Source organism: Gadus macrocephalus, chromosome 15, assembly GCF_031168955.1.
Source record: "Gadus macrocephalus chromosome 15, ASM3116895v1".
NCBI lineage: Eukaryota > Metazoa > Chordata > Actinopteri > Gadiformes > Gadidae > Gadus > Gadus macrocephalus.
The window spans coordinates 18,823,233-18,838,405 of record NC_082396.1 but is presented as its reverse complement, the minus strand read 5'-3'; the positions used below and the strand labels follow the sequence as shown (position 1 = coordinate 18,838,405).

The 15,173-nt window shown below is 43.8% G+C and overlaps 1 protein-coding gene across 1 annotated transcript in view; it reads left to right on the top strand.

Moving 5' to 3' along the window:
- Window positions 1-394: 394 nt before the first annotated feature.
- Window positions 395-15,173, top strand: part of arid5b (AT-rich interaction domain 5B) — a 70,314-nt gene continuing 55,535 nt past the window's right edge. Inside the window, exons 1-3 of the mRNA XM_060072597.1 lie at window positions 395-547; window positions 881-1,138; window positions 12,455-12,689. Coding sequence (XP_059928580.1) covers window positions 527-547; window positions 881-1,138; window positions 12,455-12,689 — 514 coding nt within the window. The 5' untranslated portion in view covers window positions 395-526. The remainder of the gene's footprint in view (window positions 548-880; window positions 1,139-12,454; window positions 12,690-15,173) is intronic.

Sequence of the window (15,173 nt, the reverse complement as noted above, 5' to 3'; positions counted from 1 at the left end):
TTCATATAACATTGTTTCTTGAATGCGTCCACAGTAAGCGCCCTGGTATCATTACTGGGAGAAATGGGCTTTCATACTGAACGTCTTTTACCAAAGTCCTGGAAGAAATATATCTCCCAAAACCTGAAAATGGACATTAACAAAATACTTAAAGCCGTTTAAGGCAATAATTTGGTTGTATTTGAGATATATGGAGAAATAAATATTTTTCCTGCCAATTAAAATGAATGTATTGAATAAATAGAGTAAACTATATATATGTATTAGAGTGTAAGGTATATTGCTGAGACATATTGTGACGTGGAAAATGCATATAGGATAAATTACTTCTTAAATCAATATGCTTGTCTCAATGAATTTCTAATGCATTAATTACGATCTTTTGAATCATTTTTAATTCGCCATTTGTTTGAATATTGCTGACTTTTAACGTCCCTACGAGCTATTGTCCTTCCAGGACCTGCGGCAATCCATTCAAGCCAGCAAGTTTGGAGAGCGTGTTGAGTTGAATCAATTCATAGTCGAGATGGAGCCGGACTCACTGAAGGTAAGCTTTATATCAACCACACATTAATTAATTGTATAATTACGCTCATCCCAACGCAAACACTTAACGCTACGGAAGGTACGCAGTGTAACGTTGACCTCTCACATTACATACATTACATCTTTGTCATATAATTGCAACAGATAAAAATAGTTACATCGATTCCAAACAAGCGCGTAATATGTATACATTTTCCAACGTAATTTCACTGATTGTAGATATTTTTTCCACCCGTTAACCCTGCCATTTATCTGTGGATGGTCGAGATTTATTTGCCAAATGGGATTTTGCCTCACGAATTAATTCCTCAATTTCTGTTTTTCCTCTCCACAGTGGGTGGGCTCTTCTTGCGGTTTACATGGACCCTATATATTCTACAAAGCCTTTAAATGTCACAGCCTGGACGGCAAACCGAGGATCCTGTCGCTCGGAGACTTTTTCCTCGTCCGATGTAAACCTGGGGACCCTATTTGTATCGCGGAGCTTCAGCTGCTTTGGGAAGAAAGGACGAGCAAACAACTTTTATCCAGCTCTAAACTTTATTTCCTACCCGAGGATACCCCCAAGGGACGCTCCGCCAGCCACGGAGAGGTGAGCATGTCCACATGTACCACTATTATCCTCCTATATCCCTGCTTTGGGTCATGTTGTGCTGGGTTTACCTCCGATGCTGTGCTCATGTTCTCATGTCCTCATGCATGTTCTCTTGTACTTTTATTGAATGACACCTTTATGGCGCTGTGTCTCTTGGCATGGCTCCCGCTCCCCCAGTTGTCAGTTTGCATGGCCGTTGTAAACAACCATAAACGAGTGCATTGATCCGCCGACATGGATGTGTTTGGAGGATCAGAGCGACGAGCGATGGATGCGTTGTATTTGTTCTCCTGGTGAACTGTGTCTCTGTGCGTTGTGCGTAACGCGCACTTGTCCAGCTGCGCTCCAAAATACTCGCCGCTGTGCGCTATGGGGCTTCGTTATGAGGAGAGAGGGGGGAAATCCGCAGAATCGCTGCGAGTGTAGGCGCTGTCATTTCATTTTTTTTTCGCAATGCTTGTCACTTGCATGACATCAGGCCGGAAATTGCAGAGTAGTATCGGACGCATATGGGATTAAAGTGTGTTGAGATGGGGTGCTGCGATAGTTTGCATCGCCTAGATCACTGGGAGGCTGCCCCGTGGTTCATAAAGCACACTGAGACAGTGTGTGCTGACATGTCTTAACTATTCTGCACCATTTGCATAATGTTCTTTGTGGAAAAAACGTCTTTCCCTGCGTAATATAGTGTCAGCTCATATTTGCAACACCACTTTAAACGCCTCTATTGTTGACCTTTTGGGCCATAGTTGTGATTGACGGTGGCCATATGGGACGCCTGTGATCCGGTTACACTGCTCTTCTCAATTGCATTACTTTGATTAGTTTGTGGGAATGACTTTTCTCGTCGGCCATTCAATAAATAATGTGGCCAAGATCCATGCTGCTGCCATTAATCCTTATTGATATTATTGAGCAACCCACAGCGACACTTTCATGAGTGCCCAGCTCTTGTTTTGACTGTGGAAATTGTTCTCTAGTGTTGTTCTTTTGTTTAGCTGGAAGGACAAAGCCGGGTTTGTACTTGACTGGTACGCTGATGGTTTACTTACATTCTTTCCTCTTGAGTAATAGAGTGGCTATCACGTTTCCTTTTCATGAGAAAGGTGGCTATTTATGGCTCGCTGCTTAGACAAGCTATCATCTATGATGGCAGAATTCCTCCATCAACGGATATCATCTCCTCGAGCCCTTGTGCTATAGCCTTTAACACGATGCAATTATATAGTAATTACTTAAAGTGCATGTGTCGTCGATTCCGAGGCCATGTGCTTGCGCAATTGGGAAATGTCAGCCACGCCCCTTTTCCCAAACACCTATTTGCATTGCAAAGTGCTTACATTCCAGTCTACTGGATATCTGGAAAAGATTATATGAACTAGTTCCCTCATCCAGAAACGGATACGTACTCTGTACTTTCGAACATGCATTCGAAAAATGGTTCCGTCATGAGCCTAGAACAATAGTAACAGTTGTAGAATGCATATTTTATGACAATGTTAAAATTTATATGAGAAGCAAAGGCAATTTCCCTAGAATGAATTATGCAGCACCTAGCATCATGGCACATTACCCATACACCATGTAAATACATCTTTGAAACGACAATCAGAAGGAGAAATATTTTAAGCTTAATTATTATTATTACACATTACTATTTTGAGGATGTGTTCTAATTGCAGCTGTCAACGTTGGTAGATTGACCTAATTTCCTACAGGGCTTGGAAAAGCTCACACTCTCTGCAAATGCTGTAACCTGATTATATGACGGTGGAAATGGCTCTGACAACTTCAAGTCCCTTTATGACCTTCAGCGAGTCTGTTCAGACACAAACTGACTTTTCCCCATAACACTGCACTAATAATCTGCATGAGTCAGCCAGTGAGGCTCACGTGAAACCCTAAACCTATAAACAAGTCAAGTGAGTAATCCTGACACACAAATCCACAAAGCACATTGAGAAATGTCAATAGCCCTTTATTTCCTCTGAATGAGCCTTGACACAAATACTACTGAACACCACCGAATATCAGGAAGGAAGAAAAACAACGCATTTTCTCACAATATTTCTCCTGCAGCAATCTGGTCATTAAGAGGTCTAGATTAACATATGTGGGGCTGTTACAACACTATGGTATGGGGGTAATAGACACATATGGTGGATTGAAATTAGGTCATATAGATGAGGCGATAACCCGTATCAGGAACTGTGGATAGAGGGCTGTGCGGGAGTTATGGGATTTGTGTAGCAGAGTAGGAAATGACAGCAGTGGTAAATGCAGCCCCGAGCCCTCCGTGCATTTTTGATTCCTGTAAATCTTTCTGACACGTTCATTCATCCCGCGTTTTGTCTTGACTTAAACTGGAGTTGAATTTACACTGAATCAGATTTACATTGAGGCAAAATACAGGAGTAAATCACCGCCCAGGCATTTGACTCACAACCAGCTCCCTCTACTTTCCCCCCACCAGATCAAAGACGACGTGGGGCGATGGGAGCTAAAGCTCATATCTTGTATCTTGAGATAGCAATTATCTTAAGCCTGAAGCCGAATGCCAAACACACTGCTCTTTTCACAACGTGAACATCAAAACAGCGCTTTATTGAACCGGCTGCAAAATAAAGAGAAATGGATTACTGATTCACCGTTGTGTTGTGAATGCGGAGCTTTAGTGTTCAGCGTAATTTCCTGGTTATTGCTCAGGTATTTTCCTTACTCACCGATGCCCTTCCCAGGGTGCAGGCTTCAGCTCTGCTGCGCCAGGCAGGCAGTGACAAGAGCAGCCAACCTGGGACCTACTGGGCTTGTTCTCATCCTGTCACACGGGGCTGCAGGTCCTTTTCTTTAAAAGGCAGCCAGCAATTTCTATAGAGATGGAAATAGCCATTCGGGGAACAAAAAGTCAATTCTGTGTCAATCCCAACGATTTGCCTCAACAGAAAAGCATTCACATCATGGGGAGGGGGGGGGGGGGTTATTGTAGCTTTATTTTATTTACACAGGGTTTGTTAAAAGCCATATTCCAAGCTAATAGTTACGTGTCTGTGTGTGTGTGTGTGTGTGTGTGTGTGTGTGTGTGTGTGTGTGTGTGTGTGTGTGTGTGTGTGTGTGTGTGTGTGTGTGTGTGTGTGCGTGTGTGTGTGTGTGTGTGTGTGTGTGTGTGTGTGTGTGTGTGTGTGTGGAGTGTGTGGAGGGGGGGGGGGGGGGTGTATCGGTCTGACCAGCAGTGTTTACCACCAATAGCTGTGCACTGTTTGCTCTCTGGAACACGCTTTGTGTTGTGGCACTCGCCCTGTATCCAAGACCCCACCTTCAGTGGGACTCGGCCCAGTTGGTCCATCTGCAAAGTTAAACGGCCACCAGTGTCATCAGTTTAATACTCATTACTGACTGACATACTATTTAGTAAAGTATTCAAACTTTCTCTGTATGTACATATATATATATATGGGTTACACAGAGAAATATGAGAAAATACGTGCTCAACACAATACGGTTATATCCCCTTAGTGGTTGTGAATTCCCATATTATGTCATAACCATATTTATATCTTTATAAATATAGATATAAATATATATGTTTATGCATATGTCTTTACAAGCACGGATGGTATTTCTAGATCATGTTATATTAATGTGTTATTATCATCACCTCTGATTTCATCTGACCTCTCTTCTATTTTGTCCCCCCCTCTAGCTGACAAGGCTTTGGCACACATACAGTACGGGCTTTTGGCACTCAAACAGCCATGCACACGCGTGCGCGCAGACACGTGCATTCACACACACACACACACACACACACACACACACACACACACACACACACACACACACAAACACACGCAAACACATTCGCACACACACACGCAAGCACATGTACACACACACACTGACAGGCCGGGGACTGCAGCAGTAGGCTAGTATTGATTGCTGTGGAAAACACTTTGGCTCGTGTCCAAAGCCATCTCTTCAGTATGTGGCAGTAGTCCATGCATGTGTTCCAGTGCTTGGAAAGACAGCTTGTAGGGAAATTAGATTGTATTCATTTGCTGCTCCTTTGATTTTTCCCCAGGGAAAACTCTGAAATGGTAATTCAGGCATCTGGGATACTAGTTGAGTTATGTCTAAGTGACCCAGTTATGCGACCAGTATTTCCACAGATAAGGTCGTACCGCTCAATGACTTTAATGTAAATGTGATAGGGCACATTAAATACAGTAGTCCTCCTTTGACACCCACAGAGCTTCCTTGTTGTGGCCCAGTGTGTGCATTAAACCAAATCACCCCTATTCATCCAACAATGGCAGGAATTTAAACGGGGGGGGGGGGGGGGGGGGGGGGGGGCTGTGCGGTGTGTGCAGTGTGTGCAGTGTGTGCGCGTGACGCTGCGCATGCACGTGCGCCTCCCCCTGCCGCAGAACAAGTCATTAACTCTGAACACTGCCCTCCAGTGAATTCCTCACTATCACCGAAATAGCAATGTAAATTATTACCAGCCCTTTTGGATAGTGTAATTTAAATCCTTTAAAATAGAATACTCTGGGAACTTCAAAGGTCGGACCAGAAAACAAACCCTTATATTTCCCATCGGTTTAAGGGGGTTGTCATTCCTATCCTTGGAGAAAATCTTTTGATTCCCTTGACCAAAGTATTCTGTGTGACACAGCAGAGCTAAGTAATGACATGTTCCACCAACCCTCTGATTTGTCAGCACATGAGAGACTTTTTCTTTCTCCTTTTTTTTGCGTGCGTGTTCTTAAGATCGGCTTTTCCTCTTTGTCATTGACAAACCGCTTGAGCGGGCAAACATTAGCCTTGATGTATGATTCCAATGCCTCGGAGCTAAAGTGGATCGTTATCATAACCTTTAGAGGAGAACACGGCCATAGGCGAGCCGCTGCCCTCACACTCGATACACACACTGATATTTCATATTCCTCCATCCGTCCAGTACTGTCTGTGATGTCTTTTGATAATGCGCCTGTCATGATGATGTACCATTTTCCATATTTTTTTCTGTGTATGAGCATATGCTTAAATACAGTGGTAAAAAAATCACAGCAATGCTTCAAAGGAGCCAAGGCAGCGGTGTCGTGTTACAAGATGAATGCTGTGCCAACATTAAGAAAGGCTTTGAGAAGGCCTTGTTATTGAGCTGCTTTCCTCTGTTGTGTCTGTAAACGAATGCTACGTTCATTTATCACCATAAAGCGCGTTGTAAAACTAATCTCCTAATAGAATCGGTGAATAAAAGATGAGCTCCACGCCCCTGCAGATGCCGGAGTGACTCTGTGCATATAAACAAACAGGCTATGCTAAGTGGCTGAACTTTATGTACAAGCATTTACCCCCCCCTCACTGTTTAGATAGCAGGACCTTGAACTCTCTCTAGTGTTAACAGAAAAAATATATATATTATAATTCAATTGTCCCCTACCTTGCCATATTCCTCCAACCCTCCCATCCCCCACCCCCACCCCCATGCACATTTCTTTTTCCTTCCCTGATAACTTTGTTTTGGGACATTGAAGCCAAGGTCAGACATAGTGAGGAGGGACAGATAATAAAGTCATATAGTGTTTCAGTCTCTCTGTTTCATTCTCACTCCCTCTCTCTCTCTCACTCTGTCTCTGCCTGTCTCTCTCTTTCTCTCTCTCTCTGTCTCTCTCTCTCTCTCTCTCTCTCTCTCTCTCTCTCTCTCTCTCTCTCTCTCTCTCTCTCTCTCTCTCTCTCTCTTTCTCTCTCACTCTCTCTCTCTCTCTCTCTCTCTCTCTCTCTCTCTCTCTCTCTCTCTCTCTCTCTCTCTCTCTCCATGCCTCTCTATCTCCTCCTCTCTCGCTCGTCCTCTCTGCCTCCTCATTGTTCATGTCACCATGTCCATTACTCAATTACTAATCTCTTTTGGCCTCATGAATTCCAGCGCTGACCTCTCTGAGGCAACAGGCTCGACAGTCCTCCCAGCATGACGGAGGCACTTTGTGTGTGTGGCAGATTGTGTGTGAGTGTGTGTGTTTTTTGTGTAGGTGTGTGTGTCTGTGTATGTGTGTGTGTTTAATGTGTGTGTATGCTTTGTTTGTGTGTTTGTTTAATATATGTGTGTGTGTGTGTGTGTGTGTGTGTGTGTGTGTGTGTGTGTGTGTGTGTGTGTGTGTGTGTGTGTGTGTGTGTGTGTGTGTGTGTGTGTGTGTGTGTGTGTGTGTGTGCGGGTGCAGGTGTTTGCTTCGGCTTCAGTGGATTGTGTGTTTAATATGTGTGTGTGTGTGTGTGTGTGTGTGTGTGTGTGTGTGTGTGTGTGTGTGTGTGTGTGTGTGTGTGTGTGTGTGTGTGTGTGTGTGTGTGTGTGTGTGTGTGTGTGTGTGAGAGTGTACCCGTTTGATGGAACAGACACCCACCTATGGCGAGTGCTCCCCGGAGCCCTAAGCTGTAAAGCCCTGTCCGAGCAATGCACTGCACGGCCCCAGAAAGGCTGACAGCCAGGAATGCCTACCTTCACTGGTCACTGTATAACACAAGTATAGGACCAAGTATAAGTATAAATATATACATACATAGAGAGAGAGATTCAAAGGGAGAGAGCGATAAATAATATAACATTATCAGCCGCAAGGGGGTAATTGTTGTGCACATGCACAGGGTCGGTAGAAACTGTAAAAACGCAATCAAAAACATTGAGTGAATATAAAACCCTAACCCTAACCCTAACAACCTCTTTGTGACATATGACAGATAAATACAGCCCCAGTACTTATAAAACACCCCGTCCTACTTAAAGATATAGCTAGAGGTTCATAGATAGACAGATAGATACATAGATAGATAGATAGAAAGATAGATACATACATAGATAGAGGGATAGATACATCCATAGATAGGTAGATATATGGATAGATAGATAGATACATACATGTATATATATACAGATAGATACATACATGAATACATACATATATAGAGTGATAGATAGATAGATGGATGGATATAAAGAGATATACATGGACATAGTACACTCTCCAAGGGAGATTGTTTTAAATACGATGGATGAAACAGCAGTTGCTGCTAACAGGATTGCTGTGTGGAGGAATGTAGCATTAGGACCCCCCTTCCTCCCCCTCCTCTTGCAGCTATTGCAGATATGGTTGTGTCTGTATAAATGTAATGATACGCATTGCACTGAGTTTCATCTCAATGTGGCGACCGGCTGAAGCCATGAGAGCGTTCTATAGTTCACAGCCTCTACTCCTCCCCCCACCCCCCTCCCCCAATATGGCTAGATTGGTGTAGCTTGACAGTACAAATGGGAATTATTAACATGTCAATGACTCCCCTACCCTTTCAATTCCTCTTAAGGGCAATCTACTGCCTGGATTCTAGTTAATACATCAGTGAGTAAGAAATGACACTACCACTTAATAATTAACCGAACCGTGTACTGACTGAAAAGGAAGTGTAATATATAAGATAAGATAAGAAAACACTGCTAATACAATCAGCATTATTCCAGCACTAGACACAGTGTTATTCCACTGCATATTATGCAATCCTTATGAAAAATACAAATAGATAATTCTCATGAATAACGTGATATAACTAAATACTGACACAATGTCTGTTCTAATGACATGATGGCCCTGTTTACACCCGAGACCCAATTAGAACTTCTTGCTCGCTGGAATGAGACATTCGGTCTGCCTGACAACGTATCTCTGAATTGTGTGTAGCGTACAACACGTCTCTAATACAAACACTGCCTCTTGTTTAGACAGATACTAATTGTCTTTGCATCACAATCTCACAGTCTTTTCGATGCGCAATCTGAAGACAGATTCCAACCGCTGCTGTGAACCAGCCCGTACCTGCCGTTATCTGATGTTCTTCAGGAGTGTCATGAGCTGGGGTCGTTAGGTCAACAACGCACACCACAGAGCTTTTAATGTGCTGGATATGGAAGTGTCACCTCTCCCTGGGCTGTGGGCTGTGGAGTCCCCCTCAGTGACCCATATTACCCAGAAGCCTGCTGGCTGGCAGCGCTCACCCAGCAAGCTCAACCATCAGCATGCTAACGCAGAGCCGCGGCGCAGTGTGGCTGCTCTGAAGAAACAACCCTGTTTCCCGTCTTGTCCCCAGCACATCTTGTAGATTGAAAGATTCTACTTTGTGGTTGGTTCTTTTTTTTATTACGATCAGCAACCCCCTGCCAAGTGTGGTTGGATCATTATGCTCTCTGCTTTTTTATGTTCCCCCCCCCCCCCCCCTCACTCTCATACTTGCTTGTTTTCATTTCCGTGGTGAGAAATATGAATGCTTTTGACGTTTTTTTACATCAGCAATAAAAAGGAAAAAATGGAGTTATCACAGTTAAAGCGTGTGCAAAGCCCAGAGAGTGGGCGGTGGTTAAACTCATTCTCTCATTTGTATTCATAGAGGGTTGTGTTGCGTAATCCTCCCAAATATAATTAACAACATAATGCACTCAATGCCACACCGCGTATCTTCTGAGACTCTTTACGAGACGTGATGAGACATAGGTCTGTCTGTCTCTCTCTATCTATCTATCTCTCTCTCTATCTCATCAGTCGGATAGATCTATAGCTATATTCTATTTAGGATGAGTCCCATTCACCCTTCAGCAAGTGTCAGTGAGCTGGTGCAATCACAGTAAACACTGTTTGGCAGGGCTAATGGATATGGCCTGTTTTTAGATGGTTGCTGCCGTTCATAGACTGATTATATTCTGCACTGTGTTGACAGCTGCTCAATTGCTCTCACCTGTTGTGTCCGTGTAGTCGTGTGTGTGTGTGTGTGTGTGTGTGTGTGTGTGTGTGTGTGTGTGTGTGTGTGTGTGTGTGTGTGTGTGTGTGTGTGTGTGTGTGTGTGTGTGTGTGTGTGTGTGTGTGTGTGTGTGTGTGTGTGTGTGTGTGTGTGTTTGTGTTGCACGAGTAACCATTTCCTAAACAAGATCACACACACACACACACACATGCTGCTGTTAGATTCAAGTGATTGATATGAGAGGGCAGTGGTTGTTTCAGAAATACCCTCTTTAAAGGTTATCAGTGTCTCTGGGAAATGCTCTGGTATGCAATTAAAGCCCTTTGGACATGCAGTCATGCAGTTATCAAATTTACCATTTGTTTTTATATTGGACTAGAGTGTAATATTCCACAGAGGAACGCTGGCCGTGTTTATCTCTGGGATGCCAGCAGATTGCATCAAAGTCTCTTATTTCAGAGGAGATACATTGTGGATTTTGGCCGCGGGGTGAATGCTATTTGCTGTTGCTCTACATTATTCAAATGTCCTCATTTTTTTATATTCGTCTTCCTCAAGTAAGAAACAGTAGTGAGTTTCTCCGGCGCATGGAAAGCCAGTTACAACCACCCGCCACCACTTGACAGCAGAAGACAGCTCATTATAAAAAGAGCGAGAAACCATGTTTGATGTTTCTACTTAGCGAGGGAGGCACTGCTATATCAAGCCATCCCTCACAGGCTTCTGCTTTATAAGAGAGCACCCGTTTGCAAGCGGGCTGGGATTTGATATGCCCGCAGTTCTGATGATGAGTGAATTGAATTTGGCTAAATTTATAGACAGTGCACACAGAAAACACAGGAAAGGAACGGGAGAGATGCTGCTTTTTGGTTTTGCATTCAAGTTGGTTCTTTGAGCATATAGGGTGTAAGTGTTTATAGATATTGTGTGTATAAATATATTTTATACACATGGTTCTTTATATATATGCATATGAATATAGATAAACATATAATATATATATTTCTCGTATTTCTCTCTGACTCAAAATATATGAACGCATAAATATATATCTTTTGAGTCAGAGAGAAATAAGAGACATGAAGCAAAAGTGGTAGAAATGCAAACAGAGGCATATATATATATATGTTTGTATGTGTATGTGCGTGTGGGTGCGTGTGTGAGTGTATTTCAGTCTCTTTGAGGGGGAAGAGAGATTGTTCAGTCAGACACGATACTTGTTAAACGGTGCACTGCCAAGGTAAATGGCTCTGTCTTTTATATGAGTTTCTGCGTTTCTCCCTCTCTCTCAAAAACACAAACACACACATACACACACACATACAAACACACACACACACACACACACACACACACACACACACACACACACACACACACACACACACACACACACACACACACAGACACACACACACTGTCCTCACATCTGTCCTCCAGATTTCCCCCTGGTTCCGTAATAGTATCCCCTCTGCCTCTGAACCATTCCACTCCGCCTGTAACAAGCAATTCAGCTATTAGCTCTTCAAATGAAAACACATTAAAAAAGGAAAAACAACTCTACTTTGTTCCCTTACAAAATTGGCCCTGCAGTTCTCCAAATCAGGCTTTTTTTTCTTTTTCCCGTTCAGGTCAAGCTTTAAAGTGTTCAATCAGCCAGGGGAGATGTTAAAAAGAGGAGAGTTTAAGTAAAGTAGGCCCCATGAAGAAACTATTTGTTTTCTAACTGCTCCTGTGCTACCAAGTTTTGAAATGTTGTACTATATACTTAAGAATCTTAAGAATATGGGCGCAATATTTGTGCTGTCATTATATATATATGTGTAAATGTGCTGTGTTGCATCTATTTGACTGCCATGCCATTGATTAACTGAGTCCAGCCTAAGTGCTGGTTTTACGCGTATAATCTATATCTATTGAATCCCTCCAGAGAAATGTATTTCCTCATTGAACAGTGAGTGGCTACTCCATGGCTACTCTCAGGCCACGTATTACATTCCGTTGACAAATTGACAGATCTTGTTCTCTTCCTGGTTTCCACAACTGGTTCTCGTTTCAATTCCATTTCCGTCCGATGTCATTCACTCCTCCCTGTTTCCTATTGTAACTCTCCTTCTCCCTGGCCTTGATTTGTTTATGCTCGTAGTGAGAAGGGAGGGGGAGAGGGACACTGTTATTGAGTATGACAGCGTTTACTTGTTCCCTGTGATAGTTTTCATCTCAGTCTTGACTTCCATGCGATCTCCTTAACTAAAATACAAATACAAAGGTACAGCCGTGCCAAAGCAAAAGCAATTCAGTTCTCAGTCAGCGAACTCTTCAATTATGTGGGGAGAAGAACATTGATCTGTTCGTATTTTGATTTGAATTGATGTTGTCCATTCAGAATGTTAGTATGAGCTAAGGATTCGGGGATAGAATTGAATTGAATTGAATTTGTATTCGATGATGCAATGAAAGTGATGATTCCTCACCTCTCGCTCACCCCCCTGCGTCGCTCTGTTGTGCATGCCGTCCTAACGTCCTCTCTCCTTGCAGCACGAGGTCATCGCCGTGTCGGAGAAGGTGATTGTGCGCCTGGACGACCTGGTGAAGTGGACAGTCCCGGACGCGGCGGGATGGGTCCGTGGACAGCACGCCCAGCCCCTCAAGGCGGCGGCGCTGAGGGAGCTGGGGCGCAACGGGCAGCGGGAGGCCCTGCACCGCTACCGGGAGAGCACCCTGACCAGCGGCCTCAGCTTCAGGGACATCCAGCGGGAGAGGGCGCAGCTCGGTGAGAGGCCCGGACACCGGGGGGTGGGGGTCGGGGGTCGTGTTGGGGAGTAGGGGGGTCACCTCCTGTTGGGCTGGCTTGTTTTGCTTGACCAAAAAAACGGTACTATTAAGAATATCAAATCGTGTAGAGGATATTGGGTTAAAATGGGTTAAGGCTCTGAAGTGCACCATTAGATTGTTATGAAGACAAATATAGGACCTCTAACCTTAAACTGTTTTTTTTAATCCCGCTGAATGCGTGCTGTAATTCCCTTCGCCTGACGCTCAAAATCTCTTTTTACACCCCTTCCCGCCGATTGATCAAACACATCGCGTCCATTACCGAGTCTTTAACTGGCGGTTGGAACTCTTCCCATTATAGCAAACTGGAAATGCTGCTGCTAATTGAAGCGAGGATAGAGGTCTGTGGCGGCGTGGTTTTTGCAAGCCCATTACCATTTACACAATGTCACAACTGTGTAATCCGAGTGTGTGACATGAAGACACGGCAGCCAGCGAATATTTCAGCTGGCAATTTGCTCGCTGCATTTAAATAATCGAGTCATAACAAAGTCGAAAACCAGTGAACCTTTGTCCCCCGAAGAATTTATATCACTATGTTAAAGTCGTAAATTAGATGTAAATCTCGAGGGGGGATTGTTATTGAGTGATTGTTATTGTGTTTGTGCTGCGTGGTTCTCCCTGGGTCGTCCGGTGTGTATCCATCATGTGCCACAGTGTCATTAGGTGTCAGGGAGGTGTTTGTTTCTGGCAGCGTTCAGGGGCTTGCACACTCGCTGCTAGTAGCCAGGGATCCTGGGCCAACATACAGCTGGATGTTTCTCATGACGATGACTCATCAGAGGAGGAAACTCTATTTACAGACGGAGAAAGGACATAATGTTCTTTTATCGCTGTTTTCCCTGGTGATTTACCATGCTTTCAGTTGGCTTTGATGCAATAGCATTTGCCTATAGTTCTTATGGTTTGATATAGCTGAGAATGCAGCAATGGCAAAAATACATCTGCAATGCATGCTGTTAGGGAGCAGGGCAATAATGTAAAGATATATTTATTATTAATGAACGATATTGACGGGTAACATTTAAATAAAATGATTAAAAAAACAAACAATGCTGAAAACGTCTTAAAACCTGCTCACGGTAGCAACAACAAAAGACACAATGTATTGATGACTCTCGTGTTGTTTTACCCCTTGGATTTTCCTGCTTGTTTCTCCCTCTGAATGCTGCCTTGACCTTGAATACAGTCAGGGCGTTGTTAGAATCTCATACACCAAGAGGACAGGGCAATCAATAATGGATGCTTTGTCGTTCTGAGTACTCTAGGAATCAATAGTGTTTGATTGTGCAGCATGCGTGTGCCTGAGTTCGTATGTGTGTGTGTGTGCATGCGTGCCTGTGTGTGTGTTTGTGTCAGAGATTGCTTGCCGGCATAAGCAGGTGTGTCAGCCGGACTCCTGAAGGATATTATGTTTCATACTGTGATCACCTATAAATATGCTGCATAGTAAGCAGTTGATAGATTTCCTTTGTTTTGCATTTTATCGACTGTTAAATTATGCTTTTTTTTACGAGGTTTGTTAGTTTATATAATGGGCCTTTGGCCTGGGAATGTGTGTGTTTGTGTGTGTGTTTGTGTGTGTGTGTGTGTGTGTGTGTGTGTGTGTGTGTGTGTGTGTGTGTGTGTGTGTGTGTGTGTGTGTGTGTGTGTGTGTGTGTGTGTGTTGGTCTGCGCACACACACACGCACACACGTGCATGGTTGTGTACAAATGTTTGTGTCGCTAATGAGTGCTGCTGCCGTTAATGACTCCATCAGCTTGGATCTAAATGCACTTGTCACTATGATGGGACACTATACTGAAGAATCTGCTGCCTCAGCTCAACCAGCTATGGCTTTGGCAGGCCACCAAAAAGCACAAACACATACCCTGCAAGCTCGCACGCACACGCGCACACGTGCACGTACGTGCCCTGACACAACGCACGTACGCGCACGCACACTCACAGACAAAGACAAAGCCGCGCGATTGCAGAGACTGCAAACGACATAGTCTTTGTTCATTCAATCGCTACCTTATTGTTGCATGGCACATTTTAATGATCTTAGAAAGTTACTGAAAGGGAAGCAGTAGACAGCAGTAGAGAAGGAGAGCGAGTGAGGAGAGAGAGAGAGAGAGAGAGAGAGAGAGAGAGAGAGAGAGAGAGAGAGAGAGAGAGAGAGAGAGAGAGAGAGAGAGAGAGAGAGGGAGAGAGGAGAGGGGGAGGGAGAGAGAGAGGGGAAAATGGAATGGAATGGAATAATGTCACTTATTCGTCAAGGACATGCATGCATCTCTAAGGAGGGGTTTGCATAGACATATGAAATATGCCACTGCAATGCTGCTGCCCATTTTAGAGGTGTATTCCAATTGAGATGGCACAGACCTAAATGGAAAGAACATGAAGTGTTCTGTAGAACCACATAATGCCGCCCATAAC